This window comes from Candoia aspera, chromosome 13, assembly GCF_035149785.1.
Source record: "Candoia aspera isolate rCanAsp1 chromosome 13, rCanAsp1.hap2, whole genome shotgun sequence".
NCBI classification, from domain to species: domain Eukaryota; kingdom Metazoa; phylum Chordata; class Lepidosauria; order Squamata; family Boidae; genus Candoia; species Candoia aspera.
Window position 1 is genome coordinate 861,044 of NC_086165.1, and position 25,495 is coordinate 886,538.

General features: G+C 49.3%; 2 protein-coding genes across 7 annotated transcripts in view; one reads left to right on the forward strand and one right to left on the reverse strand.

The window, feature by feature from the left end:
- Window positions 1–25,495, reverse strand: part of RAB8B (RAB8B, member RAS oncogene family) — a 187,128-nt gene that overhangs the window by 49,967 nt on the left and 111,666 nt on the right. The gene's annotated exons all lie outside the window — the stretch shown is intronic.
- HERC1 (HECT and RLD domain containing E3 ubiquitin protein ligase family member 1) overlaps window positions 1–25,495 on the forward strand; it is a 72,785-nt gene that overhangs the window by 16,666 nt on the left and 30,624 nt on the right. For 2 of the 6 annotated variants that reach the window (XM_063313978.1, XM_063313979.1), the window contains exons 1-31: window positions 502–689; window positions 1,153–1,318; window positions 1,984–2,109; window positions 2,862–3,083; window positions 3,651–3,803; window positions 4,502–4,634; window positions 5,022–5,213; window positions 5,953–6,174; window positions 6,818–6,991; window positions 7,711–7,825; window positions 7,917–8,037; window positions 9,199–9,370; window positions 9,513–9,819; window positions 10,347–10,467; window positions 11,672–11,723; window positions 15,166–15,434; window positions 16,171–16,386; window positions 16,529–16,649; window positions 16,779–17,016; window positions 17,604–17,791; window positions 18,061–18,216; window positions 18,403–18,509; window positions 18,976–19,086; window positions 19,169–19,345; window positions 19,997–20,236; window positions 20,591–20,674; window positions 21,387–21,898; window positions 22,534–23,300; window positions 24,414–24,612; window positions 25,066–25,226; window positions 25,329–25,445. In XM_063313978.1, the coding sequence (XP_063170048.1) occupies window positions 517–689; window positions 1,153–1,318; window positions 1,984–2,109; window positions 2,862–3,083; window positions 3,651–3,803; window positions 4,502–4,634; window positions 5,022–5,213; window positions 5,953–6,174; window positions 6,818–6,991; window positions 7,711–7,825; window positions 7,917–8,037; window positions 9,199–9,370; window positions 9,513–9,819; window positions 10,347–10,467; window positions 11,672–11,723; window positions 15,166–15,434; window positions 16,171–16,386; window positions 16,529–16,649; window positions 16,779–17,016; window positions 17,604–17,791; window positions 18,061–18,216; window positions 18,403–18,509; window positions 18,976–19,086; window positions 19,169–19,345; window positions 19,997–20,236; window positions 20,591–20,674; window positions 21,387–21,898; window positions 22,534–23,300; window positions 24,414–24,612; window positions 25,066–25,226; window positions 25,329–25,445 (6,112 nt within the window). In that variant the 5' untranslated portion in view covers window positions 502–516. Of the gene's footprint in view, window positions 1–501; window positions 690–1,152; window positions 1,319–1,983; window positions 2,110–2,861; window positions 3,084–3,650; window positions 3,804–4,501; window positions 4,635–5,021; window positions 5,214–5,952; window positions 6,175–6,817; window positions 6,992–7,710; window positions 7,826–7,916; window positions 8,038–9,198; window positions 9,371–9,512; window positions 9,820–10,346; window positions 10,468–11,671; window positions 11,724–15,165; window positions 15,435–16,170; window positions 16,387–16,528; window positions 16,650–16,778; window positions 17,017–17,603; window positions 17,792–18,060; window positions 18,217–18,402; window positions 18,510–18,975; window positions 19,087–19,168; window positions 19,346–19,996; window positions 20,237–20,590; window positions 20,675–21,386; window positions 21,899–22,533; window positions 23,301–24,413; window positions 24,613–25,065; window positions 25,227–25,328; window positions 25,446–25,495 lie in introns of those variants that run through there. The other 4 variants (XM_063313982.1, XM_063313981.1, XM_063313977.1 and 1 more) reach the window with 4 other exon arrangements.

Sequence of the window (25,495 nt, forward strand, 5' to 3'; positions counted from 1 at the left end):
TTTAAAGTGTTAGAACGAATTTCAGTTTTGCCGTTACTTTTGATCCATTCTTTCTGCGCATCAGGCACAGAAGAAAAATACTATAAGGATATTGGGGAAAACTTGGCAGCCATGTCAAAACTCTTACTAGTGCCTGTTTCCAACACAGTGTCTAGACCGGAATAGATGGACGTGACTTTATTAGCAGTGCATGTAAAAGAGGACTAGAACTGGCTCTAAGAATTGGAAGGAGGCTTGATTTTCTAACTGGAGAGGTTTTGCTCCTATGTACCATATTGCATAGTCCTGCTAGTGGGCAAGCTCTGGCTAACCAAGCAGGGTCAGTCTGGAGGCTGGAGTGGGCGGTCGAAACCCCTGGAAGAGGGCAGCGGTGCCGCCTCCTGCCGTGTTGCCAACGAAGCCGTGTGAACGTTCCCTGAAATCCCCAGGCGTCAAGCTCAGCTCGGAGGAGCCTGACTGCATTTCAAGTCAGATCTTGTTTCATTGGCCTTCGCCTAGTTCTGCTAGCGTGATGTGATGTCTTTGTTCCTTGACCTTGCCTTGTTTGATTGTAGGCAAGTTGTTGCCTGGCACAGGCCGTATTGCGTGGATCTTGAAGAAAGTACCTTCTCACATCTCCGCTCTTTCCTTGAGCAGTACTGTGACAAAATTAATAGTGAGATTCCTCCTCTTCCTTTTCCTTCCTCAAGGTACTTGTCTATAGGGGGGGTGTGAAATCTTGTGGATTTTAAATGCTGTGTGTTGGCTGCTCCTGTTCTTGTTACCAGTATTAGCATGGATGGCCTTAGCTGGTATGTTCAGGACTAGAGCTCTTGTTCTATCGTGAGCACAGAGCTAGAATTTCCTTTTAAGATTTGTTTCTGATTAAGTAATAGAAATCCTTTTCGGCAGTAATGTACAGACTTTTCTGTGGAAAGTTGAAGGCTTTTCTGCTGACTTGAAGAGAACATTTGCTAATTTCCGTTTCAAGGGTGACATGAACACGGGACATAGAGCAAGGCCCACTGGAGTTTGGGGAAAGGGTTGCCCTGTTCATGCGTTCAGCAGTTAAGCCACATAGGGCACCCCGTTTTTAAAGGAAGGCAGCGCATGGAGGGGAGGAATCAGGCAGGGCAGAAAAGCCTCAGTTAATGGGGACACCTTGTTCTGCAGGGAGCACCACAACTTCCTAAAGCTGTGTCTGAAGCTCCTCTCTAACCACCTTGCTCTCGCGTTGGCTGGCGGAGTGGCTACCAGCATTCTTGGCAGGCAGGCGGGCCCCCTTCGGAATCTCTTGTTTCGCTTGATGGATTCTTCTGTCCCAGATGAAATACAGGAGGTCAGTCTCGCCCGCGTTCATTGCAGTTGGGAAGGCTCCTTTAGAATGTAGCTCAGGGAAATCCAGTCCAGGTCCACAGCAGATCCTTTGACTTATCTGACCTGTTGGGTAGTCTGAATTCTGAGTGGCTTTGCCATGGCCTTGAGGCTGCAAAAAAAAAAAAAAAAAGAGGCATCTGCATGCTCTCAAGGAGGCCTGCGCAAAGACGGAACACACCTGTCCCTGCAACCTGCCCCCACAACCCCCTCCCAGCCAAGTATATTGGCTCAGTGTCCTCACTGCCATTCACTGCAAGCACTCCTGGAGCTTGGAAGGGGAAGGATTTATTCCATTCACATGCCAGCATAATCTTCTGGGACTCCCGACAGTTGAATGTGTGCAGAACTTGGTGTGATTGCCAACAGACACACAGCTGGGCCATTTTTGGGTCTGCTTCAGAGCCTCTAGGGGCTGGATGGATCTGGAGGGCTAAGTGCGGAGTGCCTCTGAGGTGTGGGTATTGCAGGTGGAATTTTTAAGGGGTACACAGAAATGTGGGCATTCGACAGCCGACAAAAGGTATGAAGGGGCAATAATTTCAAAACACATTTGCTGAACTTTATCAAACATGTTTTGCAGCTTTCAGTGAAATGTTGACCGTGATTTGGCTTCACTCCAAATTTTAGGTGGTGATTGAGACTCTGTCAGTCGGAGCAACCATGCTGCTGCCTCCCTTGAGAGAGAGGATGGAACTGCTGCACTCCCTTCTTCCCCAAGGCCCTGACAGATGGGAGAGCTTATCCAAAGGGCAGGTAAAAAGTCTCTTGAAATCCCTGTTTGTCTGAAGGCCAACCTGAAGCATCTGCGGGGTTGTGCTGCTGCAGAGGATGTTAAACTGCCATGCTTATTGTGCTCCTAAATTGTAAGCCCTTGGAACTGTGCATGGACCGAAGAAGGCAGGATGGAATTTCTCTCAAAATGACACAGACTGAATTCTGTGTTGCTGTGTGGTGTGAGAGTTAGGGCAGATGAATTGAGACGATGTAAGTAAGTGGACAACGGCCGCTTGTTGTACGCGTGACGCAGGCATGTGGGTCAGCGAGACAGCAGGTACTCAGTTGACTTGTAGTTCAGTAATACTCCATGGCATGATCCTGACTGAGAAACATTATTCGGATAATGTTGTTAGTTATTATACCGCATCAGTGTCTGTCTAAAACCTAACGTTACCAGAAAATTAAATTCATGCGTCTTTTGGAGGCTGCTCAGTTTAAGGTATAGTTCTAAGATCTATGTATTTTTTCTAAGATCGTGAGAGGAGCTGTTTTGGTTTTTAAAGAATGCTTCTAGTTCTCGTCACGGCAGAGATGTGTGCAGTATGAAAGCAAAAATTCCAGTGGGAGAAAGTACCTTCACCTAAATTGATACATCTTGCTTAAGCCAAAATATCAGCTGTAATATTGCTGAACACCATGTGCAAATTATGTGCGCTTTGTTTTCCTATCTGGCTATTTTTGTCTGAGGAATTCTGAGTGAAAGGAGTCATTGCTTCTTTTTCCTTCAGCGAATGCAGCTGGATATTATTCTGACAAGCTTGCAGGACCACACTCACGTAGCCTCCTTGCTTGGCTATAGCTCCCCATCGGATGCTACAGACATTTCCTCCCTGTGTGTGGCTTATGGGAATATCTCCGATTCAGCCTATGGAGCCCAGAGTAACCATCCTGACACGCATCTGGCTGAAATCTTAATGAAGACTCTTCTGCGCAATTTAGGGTTCTATACTGTAAGTTTGCCACCTGGGTTATCTTCCCTACCAGCAGTCTCCTTGGAATAGTTTAATCAGAGGAATAATTGGGGGGGAGGGCAGCAGGGAGGACCAGCTGTTTTCATTCACCAAGGAGGGAGGTTAAGGTATTGTCCGCACTCTGAACTGGATTAGTAATTTGGTTATATCATCATTTGATGCTGTGATGCTGGAAAAATACTTTTTTCTAATCAGTGAGAAATGTATTGCTAGCAAGGACACAGTGTTTTTTTTAAAGCAGTTATTGAAAAAGAACAAGTGACATGGAAAAGATGTGGTGTTTGGGGTGTTTTTTTTCCTAATTACACCCATTTGCTACTCAGTTCTTTTTTAAATTTGGTGTTGGTTGCATAGATTTTTGTTCCCATTTCACCTTGCTTGAAGCCAAACTGATAGTCTATAATTTATCAACAGAAAGCAGCACATTAACCACTAGGAACATTGCTCATGTATTTCCTGAAATGGTTTTGGGATTAAAAATAAGGAAGAGAAGCATGTGCAGGGAGTTACATGAAACATTGGGTGGTGAACCTTTTGCCTCTGTAGGATCAAGCGTTTGGAGAGCTGGAAAAAAACAGTGACAAATTTTTGCTTGGGACGTCTTCATCCGAGAACAGCCAGCCGGCTCATCTTCACGAACTGCTTTGTTCCCTGCAGAAACAGCTCCTGGCATACTGTCACATCAACAGCGTTGGTGAGGTTAGTGCCCTGGTTCTTATGTCCATTGCGTACTTTCTCCAGAGTAAGTGAAACAATAAAGAACATACTGAACAGCGATTCTCCGTACAGGTAGTCCTCACTTAACTACCACAATTGGGACTGGAATTTTGGTTGCTAAGTGAAGCGGTCATTAAGTGAATCAGACCCGATTTTACGACCTTTTTGCAGCACTTGTTAAGCGAATCGCTACGGGCATTAAGCAAACCACATGGTCATTAAACAAATCACGCGGTTTCCCCATTGTTTTTGCTTGCCAAAAGCTGGCCAGGAAGGTCAAAAATGGCAGTCACGTGACCATAGGACGCCGCAATGGTCATAAATGCGAACTGGTTGCCAAGCGCCCAAACCACAATCACGTGACCTTGGGGATGCTGTGGCAGTCATAAGTGCGAGGACCGGTTATAAGATGTTTTTTTCAGCAACGTCGTAAGTCCAAAGTGTTACTAAACTAATGGTTTTTAAGCGAGGACTACCTGTACACGCTTCTGGCTAGAGACAATCATCAGCCCCTCGGTTTCTGCCATTAGAAGAGGACTCCATAGTTTGTGTAGCAGTTGGACTCCCTGCACGTGGTTGACGGGGAAAGCTCCAGAAAGGCATGGTTGGTGGCACCGTATCGTGGCCGACTGCTGCAGGTTCCACGTGGAGCATCTTTCACGGGTCTCTCTCGTTTCTAGAACTCCAGCAGCGTGGCCCTCCTGCATAAGCACCTTCAACTTCTGTTGCCGCATGCTACAGACATCTATTCCCGCTCGGCTACTCTGCTGAAGGAGAGTTCTTGGAACGGTAGTGTTGGCGAAAAACTAAGAGGTATGTGTGTGCGTGCGTGTGCGCGCACGCTGTTTATCTGATTGTGCTTAACATCGAGCATAGTTACAGAACTGAACAAAGTTTATCTGACTTTTTTCTCTGAGCTGGAAATGCCTAGTCAGTGTCTCAGGGCATATGGGGGCACCTGTGCTGCTTCTTGGGCGTGGTCAGGGGAGCCAGAAGTTATGCCGGGGTGGAATTCATGCGACCTGCCTCCAGCTGAGGACGGAAGGGCAGCGTGGGAAACATGCTTTCTTTTTTGAACGCTTCTTTTGTTTGGCACCCGATGCCCATGAAATTGTACTGTGTGACATCACTTTTTTCCTTGTGACTTCTGCAACATTCCAGGGCTGCCATTCATTAATGAGTCCTTTTTCCCCATTACAGATGTCATTTATGTGTCTGCAGCAGGAAGCATGCTCTGCCAGATCATTAATGCGCTGCTTTTACTGCCTGTATCGGTAGCCCGGTCTTTACTGAGCTACCTTCTGGATCTGTTGCCACCTCTGGATTGCCTTAACAGACTTCTGCCAGCTGCTGTGCTTTTAGAAGATCAGGAGTTACAGTGGCCTCTTCATGGTAAGGCTGACTCAGAGTTAGATCTTTTCCTTTCGAAATGTGGGGATTGCAGAATGAAAATGGGCTTGGAAGCCTTTCAGGCAAAACGTGCTGCTTTGTGAAAACCTATTTTACCTGGCAAGCATCTTCTGCTTTTGATCCCTTTTCATCCACTGTCACAGAAGCCGCCTCACCTGCCCTTTCTGAAATGCTTGGTTCTCTGTGAGAAACAGAAAAACAGGAGCAGGTGCAGTTTTATAGAGGACACGGTCTGTGACTTAGCTGGAGTCTCTGGAGTAACTGGGGCCAGTCTTTCCATATATTGCTGCCAAACCACGCAGCCTGTGGATATCGACACTCCACTTTTCTCCCAACGTTTCAGACATTTTAGCGGCTATTCACACAGAGCACCAAAATTCATCCATGAAGCTAAGCCACAAACTCACAGATGGCATGATTTAGTGTAAGATGTGGACCCAGCTGATACATTAGTCTTCACCAAGCCAGAGGCATCCAGATGTTTTGGATGGCAGCCCCCATCACCTTCAGCTAGCACACTGTTGGCCATCTAGGTGGTGCCAGATTGGGAAAAGTGGATGAATGTGTGAGAATGTGCCACATGGGTTAGTTTCCTCCACTGAAACCAGCAGGGACGATCTTCCAGGAATTACGCTGCATGTCTCTTGGAACCCCTGTGCTGGGCCAGACAATTGACGAGGGGTGGAAATTTTCTAAAACGCTGATTGCTCAATATTCCCAGGTGGGCCTGAACTGGTTGATCCAGCTGGAATGCCCTTACCCCAGCCTGCCCAGGTGTGGGTGTGGCTTGTGGACCTCGAGAGAACCGTCGCATTGCTTATTGGACGGTGTCTTGGGGGGATGCTGCAGGGATCGCCTGTGTCCCCCGAAGAGCAGGATACGGCTTACTGGTTGAAAACCCCGTTGTTCAGTGACGGAGTGGAAATGGATATTCCCCAGTTAGGTAATCTGGTCAACAGTGCTGAGATTTGCAGAGTTAGAAAAATGTTACAGTGTCGCATTTGTTAAAATGATCCAATAGGATTCCAGAAGTGGGAGGGAAGGGAGGGAAGTTGCTGCAAGGGGGGCTTTTTAGCTTAGAAAAGTGGGGGAGGGGGCAGAATAAGAGGTGTCTAAAGATCTGCTGGGAAAAAGTATGTCCTTATTGTATAATATTAGAACCCGCCAGGGTCGTGAAAGCGAGTTCATTCGTGCCAGATTTAGGACAGATGGGAGGAAGGAAGCCCTTCTTCACGCAGTCGGTGGTATTGACCCTCAAAAAGTGTTGAGATGGTCACCCACTGGAGTGGCTTTAAAAGGGAGCAGCTGAAGGCTGAGAATGCTCAGTAGCCATCTGCGATGGCAGAAAATTTGGGGTGGGAGTAGAGTAGAGATGAAGATCAAAGCTGGCTGGTCCCCTGAACAGAGGAATCCACATGACGTGGCTGGTTGTGCTTAAAAATTGCTGAGCCGGCCCTCTCTGACCTGACACCATTGCAGATGCATTGGGCTGCAGCTCCCATAATTCAGGGTAGATGGGATTTGCAGCCTAACATACTTGGAAGGCTGAGCTCAGTAAATTGATAACATCGGGTTTGTTATTTCAGAGAAATCTGTGAGCTCCCTGCTGGAGGTCGCCCTCTCTGGAAATGAAGAGCAGAAGCCGTTTGATTACCGTCTGCACCCGGAAGTCTCCACCTTTGTGGATTTGGCCTTGGGATGCGCAAAGGAGCCGGCCCGCAGCCTCTGGGTCAGCATGCAGGACTACGCAGTGAGCAAAGGTAAACGCTCAGCAGCGGAAGAGAGACGAGGTGATCTCCTTCTCCCTCCCGGCTCTCTAGCAGAAGTGATGTCTCCCCAGTAAAAGACAAAGGAAGTATCTAGGCTTCTGTTGGAGGAACAGCCCCTTCATTTTTGTTTTCCTTTCTTGAAGTGGATCTGGATCCATCTAGCACAGGGGAGGGCAACTTCCGAGTGGCTTAAGGTGGCAAACTCCACCTTCTGACTTCCAGAGAACCACAGCAGATCATTTGGTGGAGCAGAGGTGACCAGGGGAGGCGCAGCCAAATTTCCCATCCTGCTTGGAGAGTTTTAATTAGGCTGGGAATGGGAGTGCGCGGCCTCTGGGTGGCAAAGCGCTGCTAATGCCACTATTAGGCTCCCTCACAGAACGTCGGGCTCTTTGCTGGGCTGGCTGGCTACTTGGTGAGCCGTAACTTGAGCTGAGCCTCCCTTGTGAGGAGAGCTGCTCACAAAGTCCCAGAGACTTTGCCTAGCAAAGAGAAAAAGAGTAGTGGAATAATAGCTTAATTTGGACCAGTTGAAAAGGAGCAAGCAACAAAGAGTTAGGGGAGGATGTTTCAGATCCCTCAATAGGTTAACTTCTGCAGGTTATGAGGAAACAATTAGGATGTTATATTGTGGAATCTGTGAGGCCATTTAAACTTTGGATGTTTCCAGGATCAGTGGGACTTTGTTATTTTTCTCTGTTCAATCTTAGATTGGGACAGCGCGACCTTGAGCAGTGAGTCGCTTCTGGATACCGTGTCCCGATTTGTCCTTGCTGCCCTTTTGAAACACACAAATTTGCTCAGTCAAGCAAGTGGTGAAAGCAGGCGAGTATTCCAAAATATATACTGGCATTTTTATCTTTTACCTGTGCTAGCTGCCTGTTGTCTTAACTGTGTGTAATGTTTGCATTCTTAGGTATCAGCCAGGAAAAACATTGGTAGAAATCTACCGATGTGTGTATAAAGTTCGGAATCGTTTGCTTGCTTGTAAGAACATGGAACTTATCCCAACTCGGTCGTCCTCCAGGGATAGATGGGTAAGCCTGAAGACCCCCTGTTTCCTTTTCTTAAAGAGGGAAGGTATTTTAACATGAAAGAGTGTGTGGGCTCCTCAGGCTGAAATTCACGTGAGAATTTCTCCTCATTTTGAATCAAGTTGATTTATAGCATTTATTGCATGTTTTATTCATTGAAATATTTCAGAATTGAATTCTGTGGCAGGTTATTGACTTAAGTGATGCCAATATTTATTTCCACCCGAAATCAGAAGGATTTCTAGCTATCATAGACTTCTTAGAAGATTTATTTTAGTAACTTACTTATTTATAGCACTTATATCCTGCTGGAATCCAATTAAGGACCCTCAGTGGTTCACAGATAACGATATATACAATTAAAATGTCCACAGTAAACGTTTTAGAAATGCAAATCAAATATAGTAGAAAACAACTGGAATATAATAATAAACAGCATCAAAGGTTATACAAAAGAGCTCTGTTTGGAACTGTTTGTAGAAGGCAGTGGGGGAGGGCACCGGTCTAATTTTGTCTGGGAGACCATTCTGAAAAGCTGGCACCGCCATGCAAAAACCGCACCTGCTGGCCTCGACCTCTGAAAAGTGGCCATTGGCTTCTCTTTCTTGGTTGTTTAAATGTTTCTATTTACCAATACTACAGAGGGAAGTTAAAAATGAGCTGTTTCTCAGACTAATGTGTGATATTGCGGCCACTGTCTGTATAAAATGGGGTGCTTGGGCTTTTGCTTTGTGTGCGTGCATCCTTCAAGTCGGCGTTGACCCGGCCACTGCCTGGACGAGTCCCTGCAGTTTCCTTGGCAAGGTTTCGGAAGCGGTTCGCCCTGGCCTGCTTCTTCCCGGGGCTGAGCGGGACTGGGCCAAGGTCCCCTGCTGGCTTCGTGCCCGAGGCAGGACTGGCAATTGTGCTCTTCTGGTTTCTAGCCAGGGGCCTTAACCGCAACACCCATCTGGCTCTGTAAAATGGGTTGTCGGCATCCACATATGACGGTTTGTTTTTAAGTGGGTGGGTGCATTACAGAGTGTTTTGCTATACATTCAATTACTGCCACCCAGTGTTTTGCAAAATCCAAAAGCTTGGCACAACGGCCAATGGATTATTACTTCCTGTTTAGTTTAAGCAAGTGCCACATTCACACAGCCCCTTCTTCACCCCCTCCCCCAGCTGTCAGAAAATCCAGAATCGTCCGACATAGATGCTCCGGAAATCCCCTTTACCCGGACCATCGACGAGGAGGCGGAGATGGAGGAGCAGGCGGAAAGGGAGAGAGAGGAGGGGCATCCAGAGCAGGAGGAGGAGGAGGAGGAGAGGGAGCACGAAGTGATGACCGCTGGCAGTAAGTGAGCGCTGGCTGAGCCCCGGGGCCACTTCTGACAGGAGCCTTGCCTGTGGGCAGACACACTCAGCGGAAGAATTGCTGCAGTCCTTTAGCTCTGCCTAGCAGTTGAGACCTTTTGTTTTTGTGTTGCATGTTACAGAAATATTTCAATGTTTCCTATCAGCCCGTGAAGTAGCTCGCAGCCGAGATCGAGAGAGAATTAATGGTGGGGTGGGGGCACAAGCAGATGACCAGCCCCCCCAGTCCCAGCAAGAGCGGCGAGTCAGCAGAGACCTCCCGGAGGGCCAGGATGTGTACACGGCTGCCTGCAACTCGGTGATCCACCGCTGTGCCCTGCTGATCCTGGGGGTCAGCCCTGTGATTGACGAGCTCCAGAAGCGAAGGGAGGAAGGGCAGTCTCAGCAGCTCTCGGGCGGCACGCCAGAAGGGATTGGCCTCATGACCAGGTGCGAGCAGCGATGCCCTCTGCTCAAAGCAGCTCGAGGGCCTGCTAGGGCAGGGGACCCCGCCGAGTGCAGGAACCGAACTTCTGGGCAGGTCTGCGTCCTTCGCAGTTCGGAGGAGAACCAGGCAGTGCCACTTTGATGAGCTTTGCCAGCGATTGCTGGGCAGTGGGTGTCGCGTATTTCTCAAGAAGAACCCGTAAGGTTGTCATTGGCGTTCATTGTCTGTACGATGGGTTTGCATGTCGCTTGGGGGGTACATTAACCGAACGTGGTGGTGGTTCTGGTTGCATTTATGTGCCTACCGGATGGAAGAACTCCGCACAAGAGTGGTTTCTGCCCAAACAGGAAAGCTCTGTGCGTAAAACTGTGCCAAAAATGGTGCTGGAAGGAAAACCTCTGAGTTAGGATGCTTTTCACGGTCTCAGCCCTATAACAGAACATACAGCAGGACACTGAGGATCGAGGCAGATGGAAACTTTGCGTAGGCTACGTAATTTTCTTCTCTTTTGTACATTTATGCGAGGCAGAAGTGAAAGTCTTACTGCGGAAAGCCGTTCCAGCCACTCCACATCAAGTTATAAACTGATGAAATCGAGGAGTGAATCTGACCTGTCTCAGCCTGAATCAGATGAAGAAAATTATTCACTGGTAAGCAGAATAACTGGCAATGTTACATGAGGTTCCATGTGATTACAAACTTGATTCAATTCAGCTGCATGCTTGGACAAAGCACTAGCCTAAAAGTATGTGTGGGGAGAATGTTTTTAAAGTTATTTCCCTTATTATTTGTTAGATGAGTGTTCTGCCCCTCTAGGCAGCAGGCATGGAGCTCTTTCCTCCCATTTTTCCCCAGACAGCAGCCCTGTGAGGTGGGTTGGACTCAGAGAAAGTGCCAGGGCCAAAGTTACCCAGGGCATTCCATGGCTGAAGCTGGGTCTCCGCAGCGCCACTCCAGCACCATAACCGCTATACCGCGCTAGCTGTCTTTTGGAAATATGTATCTGGGTTTAATTTTAGTTAAGAGAAATAGAGTTCCTTTTGAAGGCAGGCATAATTCCAAGTGTTGGAAGTATTTTTAAGAAACAATTCGTATTGGTGATCTTCTGCTGAGGTAGTGATTTAAAACATGCCAAAAAACTTTGCCATTGAAGCACCCCTGAATGTTAATAGTCTTCAGTGGTTGCAGCTCTCGTTTCCCCAGTTAGCTACTACCTTTGATGTAGTATATTATCACATTTTTCTATTACACTAACTGAAAAACAGCCCCCCAATACTAAATTATTTCCTGTACTTTTTTTTTTTTTTTTAATCCCTCTATCATGTCAGTTTAAAAATTCTGGGATAGAATAGGGACTGTATTGGCCACCTTAAAAAAAACAAAACACATTTTTTGAATGGGGGATATCAAGATTAAGAAATGTAGACAAATTCCAAATATTACTGGCTTTGTCAGGATGGTTCCGTGATCCCCAGGTTGTAACAGATCATTTCCAAATACACATAAAAAGCTTTGCGTGGCAAGGGCCAGCTGTATCCTGAGTTCATTCTTTGGCATTTACAGTGACTACACTGATGGGAAGGAGGCAGTGTGCTCAATTTATAAATGAAGAGTCACTTTTCAGCTTTTTTGTGGCTTAGCAAGCCCCACTTGCTCTTGCAGTAGCCAGGGTTTCTGTTCTTTGCTTATTTATATTCCACTTCCCTCCCTGTCCCTGTCCCCTTTTATGTTATGTGTTTTAATTCATAAGCCGCTGTTCTAAAGCTCTGCCTAGCTTGACTGCATCAGGAGCTATTACTGAAAAGCAATCAGAAGCATCCAGTAACATTAACAGCTTGTTGTTCTTCACTTTAGAGTGGAAGGCGAAATGTGGATTTGGATTTGGCATCATCCCATAGAAAGAAAGGTAAAACATTTATTATAGCCACGTAATAGCCCTGTCATTCTCTAAAGCAATGATCGTGACCCGTTGCAGCTTCAGACAACTTTCCAAGCCCATTGGGTTGCCCCTTTGTAGCTTGGGAGGTTCCAGGAAGCGTTCTGTGCTGAGGGTTCACCAGGATGTTAGTTTGGCTTGCTGGCCTCAACTGTACCCAGCGATCTGAGTTGCGTTCCAGAGCAGGCCGAAGTTGTCTCTGCAGCTGGGCATTGCCAGGGAATATCAGTAATGGCAGCCGGCGAGTTGCCGTGTGAGTGGGCTGCCTGTCTCCCTGGGTTACCTTATGAGGGGAAGCCCTGGGAGGATTCTGAGGAGTTCCAGATTTGAAAACCAAGTTCTCAGGATGGACTTCTCAGCCTACAGTGCAAAGCATTGTGAGAGGAGGTGCCATTGCGCAATCTCCTCCTGGCGTATGGAAATACGTATGATAGGAATGTCAGCAATTTCTGTCGAGGTGGTTGTCCTGAGGGAGAAGGCAGATTGCAAAGGGCTGGAAAGGGAGTCCAGAAAGCAGTAGCCAGTCAGTGGAAGATCCATCAGGAGTAGGACCAAGGGTTGGCTCCGTCCTGTGCCTGGGCCTGATTTCAGCCTCCTGGTCTGCTCCTCGTTACCTGGGGCGGGCGGGGGGGGCTCACTTTTCTTAATGAGTGCTGCCTCTTTTTGAGAAGTCCGTCTTGTTGGATTCACCTCCAAGACCTTTCTTAGCTTCTCGAGACTTTTGGTTCTAGTCTGGGCCTGCTGGAGTTGCGCTCCTTCAGCCAGCCTCTGTCCTACGGGGAACGTGTTGCCCGACTGGATCAGTGCAGCATTTCCCGGTGTTGGGATAAGAGCTGAGGACAAGAGTCCACAAGACTCTGCACCATGCCCTTCAAGGAGCACAGCAAGGGGTGTGAAATGGTGGAATACCCGGTTGTTTTCTTGCATACCAGACTGTGGGAAGTGCACCTTTATGGTCATTGCTTGAGCGTGAACACCCAGCCCCTTTCTTGACCCCGTTTTCCACGTAGGGACAGATTGCAGATTGAATGTTGTGTTCTCTACCAAATGTCTCTCTTTGTCTTCTGATTCTTGTGTGGTAGTGTGTTTACTCCTTTTTGGCCAGTTGAGCCCCAGAAAAAAGAAGAGCTTCAAGCAAGTACACGATGGCATGTTCTGATTTTATCTTCTCTCTCTAGTTTGCCTACATACTTTATAAAACATAAAATATGTATAGCAGCTGTTCCACATTCATTTTGGATATTGCATTATTGAAAACTGGCGTATAAGGACAAGTAAACATGGGTGGTTCCCCCCCCCCATTTTTTTCAAGGACAGCGTTGAGCTACAGTTGGAGCTTTCAGACTGTGCTCAGCACATGCTTCTGCTTTTGCTTGTGGGGCGAGTGGGGGGTGTTTAAAACTGATGCGTGTCCTTGCAGCATCGCAAAACCCTCATTGCCCGGCAGCTCCACAAACAGGTGGGCAGCGACTCCCCTGCCCCAGCTTCCGTGAGGATGTTCATTAGCTTAAGCCCCAAATGTGCTGGGCCTCTCAGAGCCGCCTCTTTTGCAGCCTTTCCTGTCCTCCCTATTCCCTGAGCATCTCTGCCTTGTCTGAAAGGTGCGTGCAGTCACTTCGGGTGTTTTCTGTTAATTCTCCCTCTTCTGTCCTCCAAACAATGTTTTTCGTAAGGAATAAAGTGTACCCATACCCTTCTGGCCTAGTAAATTTCCTCTGGGCTCTGCAGTGAAAAATGAGAACCATGAAATGTATGACATTTTAAAAATCTCAATTTTTCATCCAGGTCGTTCCTGGTAGCTTCCTTGTTTCCTCTCCATTTTCTTTTCGCCCACACAGCAGGAAGGTTAGACTGAGAGAATCCCCCTGTGAGCTTTCTCAAGACACGGGGTTTGGAAAGCAGGTTTCTGTCGAGCTTGTCTGTCCCTGGCCGCCTCCTGTGATCCAGGCGAGCATAAGCCCCTCCGGTGGATCGCTGTGTGCTGTGGTCTGATTAGCTGCTGTGCAGGACCCCTTCAGTGGTGGTTACACATCACGGTTATGTGCGTTACCTGCCTTGGTCTTTTGCGTTGCCCTTCCTCAAACAACAAACAATTTCACACTTCGCTGATGGCATTTTGCATCACCTCTTTGGCTTGCGTGTTTATATAGCTCTCGTAATAAGAAGATATTTAGAGAATAAATGTGAATGCACATGGGTGTGTTGTTCTGAAATTGTAGCAGTAGAATTAGGACTTTACCACAGAAGCAGTGATAGAGATATTGCAGAATTGAGGGGCCATACATGGTTTTTGTCCCACTCCTCCATTTCTGAAAGTTTCACATTTTCTGCACAGAGAGGTTGCCCTTCAGACATTCATTCTGTTTTTATCCTTATGCATTTACATAAAGAATACCAGCTTTTTGAAATAATAGGGTCTTGTTCTATGTACATTTTCTTAAACGTGTGAGTCATTATAATAAGAGGCATTCTGAGAATATACTGGGATGGGGGAAAGCTGGTTTGTTGTGGGGAGGGGCCGCTTCGGCTCCTGGGAAGAAGGATCCTGTTTTCACTGATCCAGGCCGGTCCTCTCCACCGTCTGAACGAGGCAGCAGGGTGGGGGCTGCGAAGAGAGCCGCTCCGCTGCACAGGCTCCGGTACCGCAAGTTCACATGTCTGGCAGGGAAGGCCCTGATCCGCCAGGGCGGCTTAACCAGCGGAAATAGTTGGACAGCTGCATGTGGCTCCCTGGACCCTGTTTTGAAGGCGGGAGGAGCCCTGCTTGATTCAGTAGCTTTGACAGGTCGGTGTGTGCAGCGGCCTTCGGGAGGAGGTGCTGAAATCTGGTCCTACCTAAGTCTGCCCCAGGCGGGACTGGAACCAAAGCCGTTGCTGGTGTCTGTGGCTGCAGCATTCAGCAGAGCCACTTCGCTCTACAGCCATTTCCAAAGAAAGCAAACCATTTGCGCCTGTTTACTTGACCTTTACTCATCCCTGTATTTACATGAATTTCCAGATGAGCTATAAATCACCCACTCCTGCTTTACAGTGATGCAAGTTAAACACAAACCTTTTTTTGCAACTGGATGTAAAGAAAAAAGTTTATTTTGTGTGTGTGTGTTCTTTTCCCTTTACTTCTCTCTCTGTTGTTTTATTTGCATATCATCTTTTTCAGCATTCTAGCTTAAAGCTAAACAGTTTGAGCGGCTTTTGCTTTTAATTTCCTTCTGTGGCAAAACACGTAGCCTGGAGATTTGCTGGCAAAACTACAGCTGTCGTTTTTTGGCCTTTGATGTGGTAGGCATTGCTGACCATGCGCATGAAACTGACAGGAATTCCCATTTCCATCTGTTTTGAATCGTAAGCCACACGTTTGCCTCCGTTAATTCAAAAGCGTGGTCCATTACGGAATTCTATTGTGCATTTCTAGGCATGGTCCACAGCCCGCTCGAAACACTCGGTGATTCGTGGACTCGGCTGAAGCAGCGAGATTGGCTCTCCAGCTCGTCTTGCTTGTTTGGAGAGTCCGACTTTGACTTCACAAAATCTGTTGGCGTTCATACTTTGATGGAGAACGTCATTAGCTTCGTAAGTGGGGATGTAGGAAGCTCCCCAGGCTTTAAAGAGCCTGAAGAAAGTATGTCCACCAACCCCCAAGCCTACATCATTGCTATGGAGCAGCAGCAACAGAGAGCAGAGGTACGTGCGCCGGTTCCCTGCCTTGCTAGCGATCAAGCGATCTGCACCTTTGCGTGGTCAGCGGCTGTCCTGCATTCACTGTGTGACTTGGCGGGGGGGCGCTTTCGGTTTCTTGCCACTCTGGCTGGTTGGTCAGTTTGGGCTTTTGCTGGTGGCCTTGGAAAAGTAGGAACGGCCTTCGTGAACCGCAGGCGGCTGTCGTTCTTTTCCGTGCTGGCCTTCGTACAGCACCAGGAAATGCCTCAACCATCCATCCAAAAGGTAACACCCCACGTCAGAGTCTTCTGGCACCTTTGACACATTCACTCTGGCATGAGCCACCAATGGATTCATGTATGGTTGTCGTTACAGAAGTAATTATTATTATTGTTTTGTGCAATTAAATGACATTCTGCATTCTGTTTCCTTCTGATGTGGCTGTTCTCCCAAGCCCTGCACCCAGGATAATTTCTGGGCATCTGAGGAGGAGATGCGATTTGTGAAAACGCATGCCCTGAAACAGCAGCAGGGGACACTGTGGACAATTCTAATACGGGTGTATTAGAATTGTCCACAGTGTCCCCTGCTGCTGTTTTGCCGAAACAGCCTAGGGGGGCCATCGGGCTGGAAACAAGCCGTTCTGTTCCTAGAAGGCCGTTCGCCGGCGGCTGCGTTCGAGCCTGCATTCTGTCCTGCCGTGAGTACACTCTGCCTTCCCAGCGGTAACCCCGGTCCCATCCTCTTCCACTGCCCTTAGCTGCGCCTGGAGGCCTTGCATCAGATCCTGGTTCTGCTTTCGGGGATGGAGGAGAAGGGCAGCACTGCCTCCCTCGGGAGCCGCCAAGGGCTGGGGTTCCAGTCTTCCTCGCTTCTCACCTCGGTGAGGCTGCAGTTCCTGGCGGGGTGCTTTGGCTTGGGCACCGTGGGGCACGTTGGGGCCAAAGGAGAGAGCGTCCGGCTGCACCACTACCAGGTAAGGGGCGCCTCGTTGCCGTGGCCCTGCGGAGGCGGTGCGGTTGTGCGGACCTCTGCCCCGTGCTCTGCGAACTGGTGGGCGGCTCCTCCTGAGAACTGGTTGTCAGGTGGGCCGGCTTTCTGCCCTGGGTTGTTCGTAGGATGGCATCAGAGCAGCGAAGAGAAGCATCCAGGCCGAGATTCAGGCGGCTGTGCACAAGACATACCAACAGCTGTCTGCGACCTTGGAAAGAGCTCTTCAAGCAAACAAGCACCACGTGGGTAAGAAGAGCGGGTTGAATCCGGCACTGGTTTTATATCTGGGAAGAAAACGGAGCGTCCTGAGGCACGCCACGGGAGGCCTCTTGGAGCGCGTCCTTACATCTCCCTTTGTGTTTGTGTGTGCATTAGAGGCACAGCAGCGGCTCCTGCTGGTAACTGTGTTTGCCCTGAGTGTACACTACCAGCCAGTCGATGTGTCCCTGGCCATCTCCACCGGACTGCTGAATGTCCTTTCTCAGCTGTGCGGGACGGACACCGTGCTTGGTCAGCCCCTGCAGCTGTTGCCGAAAAGTGGCATTTCCCAACTCAGCACTGCTTTGAAAGTAGCCAGCACTAGGTTACTTCAGATTCTTGCCATCACCACAGGGTAGGTATTGCCAGATTAAGACTTACCCCCAGGAATTGCCCACTTACATTCCATCTGAGGTCGAAATACTGAAAAACGGTAATGAAAGCTGCAGTTAGGCTAAGCCCCAAATTTACCTCTACCCCAAAACCGGGAAATACACACACAGCCACACACCCTTTTGTATCATTCCTGTGTCCTCCACCATCGCCAGGCATCTAAAACGTGCTGACTGAAGTCCCCCCAAGCGTGGATCAGCGATGAGTCCTCAGCAGACTTCTGCACACTATAATAACCTGAGTGAGACGGGCGGTGACTAAATTCAAAGAGAGAGAGGCGCGTCTGAGGTCCGGGATGGAGGGTGATGAATATCAGGCCCAATAAATGCAATTGAAAAGCTGCTGTTGGATGAAGGACAGCAGCTTCGGGGAGTGGTCTCTTCCGTTAGCAATTCAGTTTGTTAGAAGTTAGTTCAGGCCCAGGAGCCTGACATTCCTCTCCTGTCTCTCCAGATCCCGGGAACCTTCTCTAGCACGTGACTGAGAACAATTTAAGGGCTTGGCCCTCTTTATGTGACTGCTGCTTGATCCCCACATCTTTTCACACAGGACTTACGCAGATAAATTGAGCCCCAAAGTGGTACAGTCCTTGCTGGATCTACTGTGCAGCCAGTTGAAAAACCTGTTATCGCAAGCGGGTGTGATGCTTATGACTTCTTCCTTTGGAGAAAAAGAAATCGATCAGGATGAAAAGAAAACAGAATCAAAAAGTGACACTGAGAGGAAAGACTTCAAAGGTATGAGGGACGTACTTTTTTAGGAAGGAATAATAATAGCAAGGAGGACTGCAGCAGGGACTGACATTGCAAGAATATCACAGGATGGTGACTGAGATGCTCATTTGGCTGCTCTCCGTAGCCCAGTCTCCCAGGTTACAATAATTGCCTATAAAGCAACGATGCAACCTCTGTTCCCACTTGCTTGCCGTGCTTTGCAGGTCAGGGTATTTATTATATGAATGCCATCTTGCTGGCAGAGATTCATTCTTAATCGTTTAATTCTGCAGTTGCCCTCCGGAAACAGCATGCTGCAGAGTTACATCTAGGAGATTTCTTAGTTTTTCTCAGAAGAGTGGTTTCGTCAAAAGCCATTCAGTCCAAAATGGCTTCTCCAAAGTGGACAGAGGTGCTTCTGAACATAGCTTCTCAAAAGTGCTGCTCAGGTACGGTCCGTTGAGTTGGTAACAACCGAGAGTTTGGAGGCCAGTGAAAGTGAGCATCAGATTAATAATCGAGATACTTCCATTGGCACGTGGGCTGTGTGTTTAGGCTTTACGGCATCATTTTCAAAACTGCGTGTGTGACAGAGGTTGGCTGTTGCCTACGTCAGTTTTCTGTTTCCCTTTTAGGCGTGCCTTTGGTCGGCAGACTGAGGACCAGGCTGCTGGCACTCCACGTCCTGGAAGCTGTGCTGCCTGCCTGTGAATCCAGCGTGGAGGATGACCAGATGGCTCAGGTGTTGATACTCTTGAGAGAATTTAGAATTTCATGCTGGCTGCAAAGTGGCATTTGCATCTCTAAGCTGAAATTAGGCCTCCCGCTCCACCAGCTAGTCCCACGTCCACCTCTCACTTGAAGCTGCCTTCCACCAGAACAGCTTCCACCCACTGGCAGCAGTTCCCAAGGATCTCGGATAGAGGCCTTCCCTCGTCCTGTATCTCAGGGCCATTTCTTCAGCAGTGCCTGAAGAGACTCGGTCACCCCAAGACTCCCTCGCTACATCTGCATTTTGCTGCAGTTGGAAGATGCTCCCCCCAAAGCAGCACATAGGACCCCTTACTTAACACAGGAGTGACCCTTGCAGCCCTCCTGGTGGCCTTTAGAGGGGGAGGTTTAGCTGAAAGAAGAATGGAAGAACACGGCTTCGGCCTTTTCCTCGTGGCACGTTGAGTTGACCACACTGTGATGATGCCACCCAACAGGTGATTGAGCGGCTGTTCTCCCTCCTGTCTGACTGCACGTGGGAGAGCCCAGTTGCCCAGGCCAAGCACGTAATTCAGATCAAAGAGAAAGAACAAGAAACCAAGCTGCAGGTACCAGCTTTATCCACATTCAGTGTCTTTGTGTCTTCATGCTTGTACCATGCTGACCAAGTTTTACCCTCCATTTCTGAAGAAGCAGGGTGAGTCTGAAGAAGAGGACGAGAACCTTCCCATCCAGGAGGTCTCCTTTGACCCCGAAAAGGCTCAGTGCTGCATAGTGGAAAATGGCCAGATTCTAACTCATGGCAGCGGAGGCAAGGGCTATGGGCTGGCATCCACCGGAGTTTCGTCTGGCTGTTACCAGTGGAAGGTATGTAGACCAAAAAGGGCATTTCAGATAGAGGTGTGTTGTGAGAGAGAAACTGTTACAGCAGTATTCAGGCATTTGCTTGTTTGCTTGCTTTCTGGCATTTCTGGCTCCTCGGGACTGTATCTTGTTCAAAACGTGGAAAACCATATTAGAAATGTGGATCATAGTATTTCAGTGGGCCCAGGGTGGGAGCCTTTTCAGGGGCACCAGACCAGGACGTAAATTCTGGCCTCACAAACTGAGCTTTGTGGTTCTCTCAGTTTTGTGGCTTCGTTCCTCACTCGTCGGGCTCTGGCCCTCGGTGGGTAATGCAGCTGCTGGCTTAATTTTGGCCAGGCTGATTTTGAGGAACCTTGTGAGTGGCTTGGGTAAGGGCAGAGACTCACCAGAGCCTTTGGAAACTCACGGGAGGTTTCGCCCGAGAACAAACCATGTTGCAACCATCAGTTTTAATTTTGGGAAGTAATCAGTCACCCTGTATTTCAGCAATTAAGATAGTCACGTTCATTATCCCAGAGAGTTGCTTCTTTATTAAGAAGGGAGTTTGTTGTTTCGGGCAGGCTGTCAAGCCCCAATATTTTCCTTTTGCCCCGTGTTTGTATGCTATTTACCCACGTTCATATTTGAAGTTCACAGTTCTGCTCTTTCTAGTTTTACATTGTGAAGGAAAATCGAGGCAACGAAGGAACCTGCGTGGGAGTGTCTCGTTGGCCCGTTCATGACTTTAACCATCGTACCACCTCAGATATGTGGCTGTACAGAGCTTACAGCGGCAATCTCTACCACAACGGGGAGCAGACCTTGACGCTGACCAGTTTTACCCAGGGGGACTTCATTACCTGCGTGTTGGATATGGAAGCGAGAACTATTTCTTTTGGCAAGAATGGAGAGGTATGAAGCTTTGGTCCACCCCTGACTTGCTATATTTGCATATTGCTTAAGCACTTCACAGTAGTGGTTAAAAACTCCCATCTGTGAGGACACAAAGCAGAGGAGCAGTGGCGCAGCACATACGTCTTATGTACAGCAGGTGCATTTGCACTGGGAAGTTAATGGCACAACAGGGCGCAGCGACCTAAAGAAAAGGAAGGAAGTGGATTTCCGGTTTCATCCTAAGCTGGCAGGAATTTCATAGCCGAGATGGAGCAGAAGCAGAGCCCTTCTTTCGCATTTCACAAGAAGCGCTCCCTGGTAGAACGCCTGTCTCAAAACTCCCCTAATGTTTCTGTTCTTTTTTTCCGCCAGGAACCCAAACTGGCTTTCGAAGATGTGGATGCTGGAGAACTGTACCCTTGTGTGATGTTTTATAGCAGTAACCCTGGAGAAAAGGTGTCGTGAACGCTTTAAGGGTTATGGGGAAATGAGAGGGAAGGGAGGCATCAGGGAGACCCGATGGACATGAAGGGGCACCTAAAAGCAGATTAGACCCCATTGGCCTGTTTGACCAGTCTTGCTGGCGAAATCTACCTTGCGCCCCAGCCAGGAGCCTTTCTAGCCCTGCTGCCTGAAATTCTGTGGCTCGTGGGCATGCCAAGGGAGCAAAGACCCATGGTCCCTCCCTAGTTCAGCTTGCCCGCCTTCTCTCTCCTCCACCCGTTTCCCCACTCTGCCAGCTTGAAAGCCTGGCCACTCTTGGCACTCTTCTGCCACCCCGGGGCAGCACGAGTGTCGGTGCTTCTCTGCCCGCCAAGCTGGCTCACAGCATGGCTCGGAAAGATAAAAATGGCCGGAACCGGAAAACGGGCTTCTCTGATGTCCTAAGCTCAATACAGGGTTTTTTGAAGCACGTAACATCTTTGGTCGTATTCTGCAGTTTGACTTTGCTTCTATTTTACAGTGGAGAAAGGTTGCATGGGTGCAGATTGGCCTGCTTAAGCCTGCCCATAAAATGAGGCGAAATGCTCTTCTCCTTGCTCTGGGGTGTTTTGCAGGCTGCCAGAGTGTCCCGGTTAAGTCAGAAGGCAGGACCGGGTTCGCTGATGGCCGAGAGTGCAGCAGAATGACTTTTCGACTGTGTCTGTGTCTGTGTCCGTCTGTCTAGGTGAAGATCTGCGACATGCAGATGCGTGGCACCCCACGCGACTTGCTGCCGGGAGATCCCATCTGCAGCCCGGTTGCTGCGGTGCTGGCGGAGGCCACCATTCAGCTGATCCGCATCCTGCACCGGACTGACGGGTGGACGCACTGCATCAACAAAAAAATGGTGGAGAGGCTGTGCAAAATCAAAGGGTGCCTTAAAGATCCTGGCCAGAAGCTGAAGAAAAGCCGCTCCGTGCAGAGTCGAGAGGAGAACGAGGTGCGAGAGGAGGAGGAGAAAGTGAAGCACTGCGGCCGGCAGCACGGGCTGGCAGATCTCTCGGAACTGCAGCTGAAGACGCTCTGCGTGGAGGTTTGGCCGGTCCTGGCGGTGATTGGCGGGGTGGATGCTGGCCTTCGAGTTGGGGGACGCTGTGTTCACAAGCAGACCGGGCGACACGCCACCTTGCTGGGTGTGGTCAAGGAAGGCAGTGCGTCTGCCAAGGTCCAGTGGGACGAGGCAGAGATCACCCTCAGGTACAGTGCTGGTCTCCCCCAGGTGGCCAGTGGTTGGGATCCAGGAAAGGACAATCAGATGTTGAGACTGCAGTTGCTGGTCTAGGAGTTTGTTGCCACGCAGTCTTTAAGACCGCTGTGGCGTTTGAAGTGCCGGGAGATTCGATCGTTTGTCACGTGATTTGGTCAGAGGAATGACTGCAGTAGATGAGTGCAGCAGCACCCTGAGGAAGCTATCCTATTGGGTTAGGCCATGCTTAAAATGCCCTCCCAGTGCTTTCTGGGGGCACGTGGTATCCCAGGTAGGTGCTAGCCAGCCAGCGGTCTGTTCATGGAGGTAGCTGTGCCTGTTGGAAGGCCCTTTTCAGAAGTAGTTTAGTTAACATTCGTTCATAGTGAATAGTTAACTGTGTCAAGTATTTGGAATTAAATACTTAGTTTTAAGTACATACACAGATGCTTTGTTGCTTTTGTGTTGAGTGTCATCCCTCCCCATAATCTCATTTCTTTTCCCTGGTTTACATTGACTTTTAAATTGTCAACTCATTTAGGCTGTGATACATTTTACACCTTATTTTGCCTGTGTTATTTCCTGTGCTTTCTTCTTGTCTATCCCTCACTTGCTTCTTCCTGTGTCATTCTGATCTTTATTAAAGCTTCCCAACTTTTTGGTCGCCTAGTGATACGCCACTGTATAACCTGGAACCTTGCGAACCACTGCCTTTTGACGTTGCAAGATTCCGGGGACTGACAGCTACTGTCTTGCTGGACCTCACCTATCTGACTGGCATCCATGAAGACTTGGGAAAGCAGAGCATTAAGCGACATGAGAAGAGACACAGACACGACTTGGAAGACAAAGGAGACCCTGACCAGAAAACTGAGGGCGATTCTGCACCAGATGCACGGTCTGTGCCAGGCACCGAGGAGGTCAAAGGACACGCAGCCAAACTGGAAAATGAAGCCTCTTCCTTCTCTTTAGAAGCCATTTCCTTGGGCATGGAGTGCCAACATCTAAATGCTGATGGCAAACGAAAGAACCATGAACACACCTCAAAGAGCTATGAGGCTGCACAGTCAGAAATCAGGGCTGTACAATTATCCTACCTTTACCTTGGTGCTATGAAATCCCTTAGCACACTCCTTAGTTGCAGTAAATACGCTGAACTGTTACTGATTCCCAAAGTCCTGGCTGAGAACGGCCACAACTCGGATTGTGCCAGTTCTCCCGTCGTCCATGAAGAAGTGGAAATGCGCACTGCCTTGCAGTTCTTGATGCGCCATATGGTGAAACGGGCGGTCATGCGCTCCCCCATCAAGAGGGCGCTGGGACTCGCTGACTTGGAGCGGGCACAAGCAATGATCTACAAATTAGTTGTGCACGGACTGCTGGAAGACCAGTGCGGCACTAAAGTTAAGCAAGGTATGTTTTCAGTATGCAGGTGTAAGGGCTGTAAACTGAATGTTGGCGCAGCGTCTGTGTCTGGGTTTCTGTGCTGGAGAAACAGTGTGGCTTGATTTCTGTGTCCTCCTCGGTCAGGCTCCCTGGCTTGTAATGTTTCACATGAATTCAGCTAGTTGTAGTGGCACTGATCTCAAGCCTCCCCTCCCCTTCTCCCTTCGCCTCAGCTACTAACGGGCTGAAAACTGAATTGGATCTGATTCTCAGAGGCAGCTTTGCAGAATCAGGCAGAGGGTCCCTGGACTGCACTCTCAGGGTGCAGAAAGTTGGTTCGTTTGCATCCTGGTTTGAATTCGGCCGGGAGTGCCACAGAAAATCTTGGGCCAGATTGACCAGGAAAGACCATAGCAGAGGTTCCAGGTTCAGAAGACTGTTTCAATTCCTGGCATGATCAGACCACTTTGAAAAAGACCTTTGTCTGTCCCGAACCCTGGAGAGCCCCTGGCCTGTCAGTGCAAATCAGGTGGGCAGCTGGTGGCTCCAAAGATTTTGGCATGAAAATATTAGGGGAGCTGAAGTGCAAAACATCCAGAGAGCACCAGCAGCTGCTGCTACTATGGATGATGGTTAGGTCTGAGGAAAAATTCCTTCCGTGCTTCCTTCCTCACCCGGCCCACGATGGCCCTGACATAACACGCAGCGCAGGAAGAATTTCGTGGAAGAGCCGTTGGGGATTGCAGAGGTCAGCAACAGGCAGGGATGCTGGTGTTCTGCTCCTCCTAAGGGTTGTTTCCAGGCTGTGCTTGAGAAGCTGGACTGCTGGGAATCGGTCTGAGTGCTGCTAGAAGCAGAGTGAAAATTTAAATCCTCAAATAAAACTGTTAAAAGCGCTACCACAGATCAGGCCAGTGGCCCTCTCCATCCTCGCTCATTCCCTTGCAAACTTGCTATAACGCAGTGTCTCTGAACTGTGGCGGCTTTAAGATGGGAGGACTTCAACTCCCAGAATTCCCCAGCCAGCTCTGGGAGTTGAAGTCCACCCATCTTAAAGCTGCCAAGGTTGAGAAACACTGCTGTAAGGAGCTGTGCACGTCTGTGGCACGTGAGACCGAAAGGGCTTGCCTTGCTTTGCAGACATAGACCAGCAAACGGAAGAGAATGACCAAGCCCAGCAGGCCCAGACACCCGTGACGACAAGTCCTTCGGCCTCAAGCACCACATCTTTCATGAGCAGCTCTCTGGAAGATACGACGACAGCCACCACCCCCGTAACCGATACGGAGACCGTGCCCGCCTCAGAGTCCCCGGGCGTTCTGCCGCTCAGCCTCCTGAGGTGCGTCACGATTTCCGGCCCTGCTCCTTGGGAACGCGCGGGCTGGCTTGCTTGCAGTGGTTTTGCTTTTTCGAGGAGTGCCTTTTGAAGGCCGGAGCCCCCTTTCTCTGAGTGCATTTGCAGAGCATTTTCATGCCCTGAGGCATAACATAGAACTCAGGGGAGAAGTCGCATGGCCATGCCACTTGCCAGAGTCCGTTTCCTTTCAAGCTGTTTGGAACCACAGCTCCTTTTCTCATGCTAAAACGACTGGGAGATCGTTGGCTGTCTCCAGCAAATCCCCGCTCGGATGGTGACTCCTTTTTTCTGATGCTAAAAAGATACAATGACGGAGGCTCTCCCCCTCTAAATCCTCTTGGGGTGCGCATAAGCCTAGTTATGTGGAAGGGCTTGGAAGGTCACTGGTGGGCTGGCAGGCGTCGCGTTACTCATTCCTTTTCTCTCTCCGTGAAGGCAAATGTTCTCCAGCTACCCAACCACGGGCGTCCTTCCCGCCAGACGGGCACAGACACCCCCCATCTCCTCTCTGCCGACCTCCCCCTCTGACGACGTGGGCAGGCGGCAGTCACTCACCTCCCCGGACTCTCAGCCCGCCAGGCCTGCCAATCGCACAGGTGGGCCTTGTCCGCAGCCGCTTGGCTCTCCCGAAACCCGTGCCAGCAATTGCGTGTGGTGAGCCCAAGCACTGATCTTTTGTCTCCCCCACCACCTTACAGCCTTGTCCGACCCAAGCAGCCGCCTGTCGACTTCCCCCCCTCCTCCTGCTGTCGCGGTGCCCTTGTTAGAAATGGGGTTTTCCCTCCGGCAGATTGCTAAAGCAATGGAAAGCACAGGTAATCAGCCTGCAGAAAGAGGGGCCGGGCCGGCCATTCTGCCTGTGTCC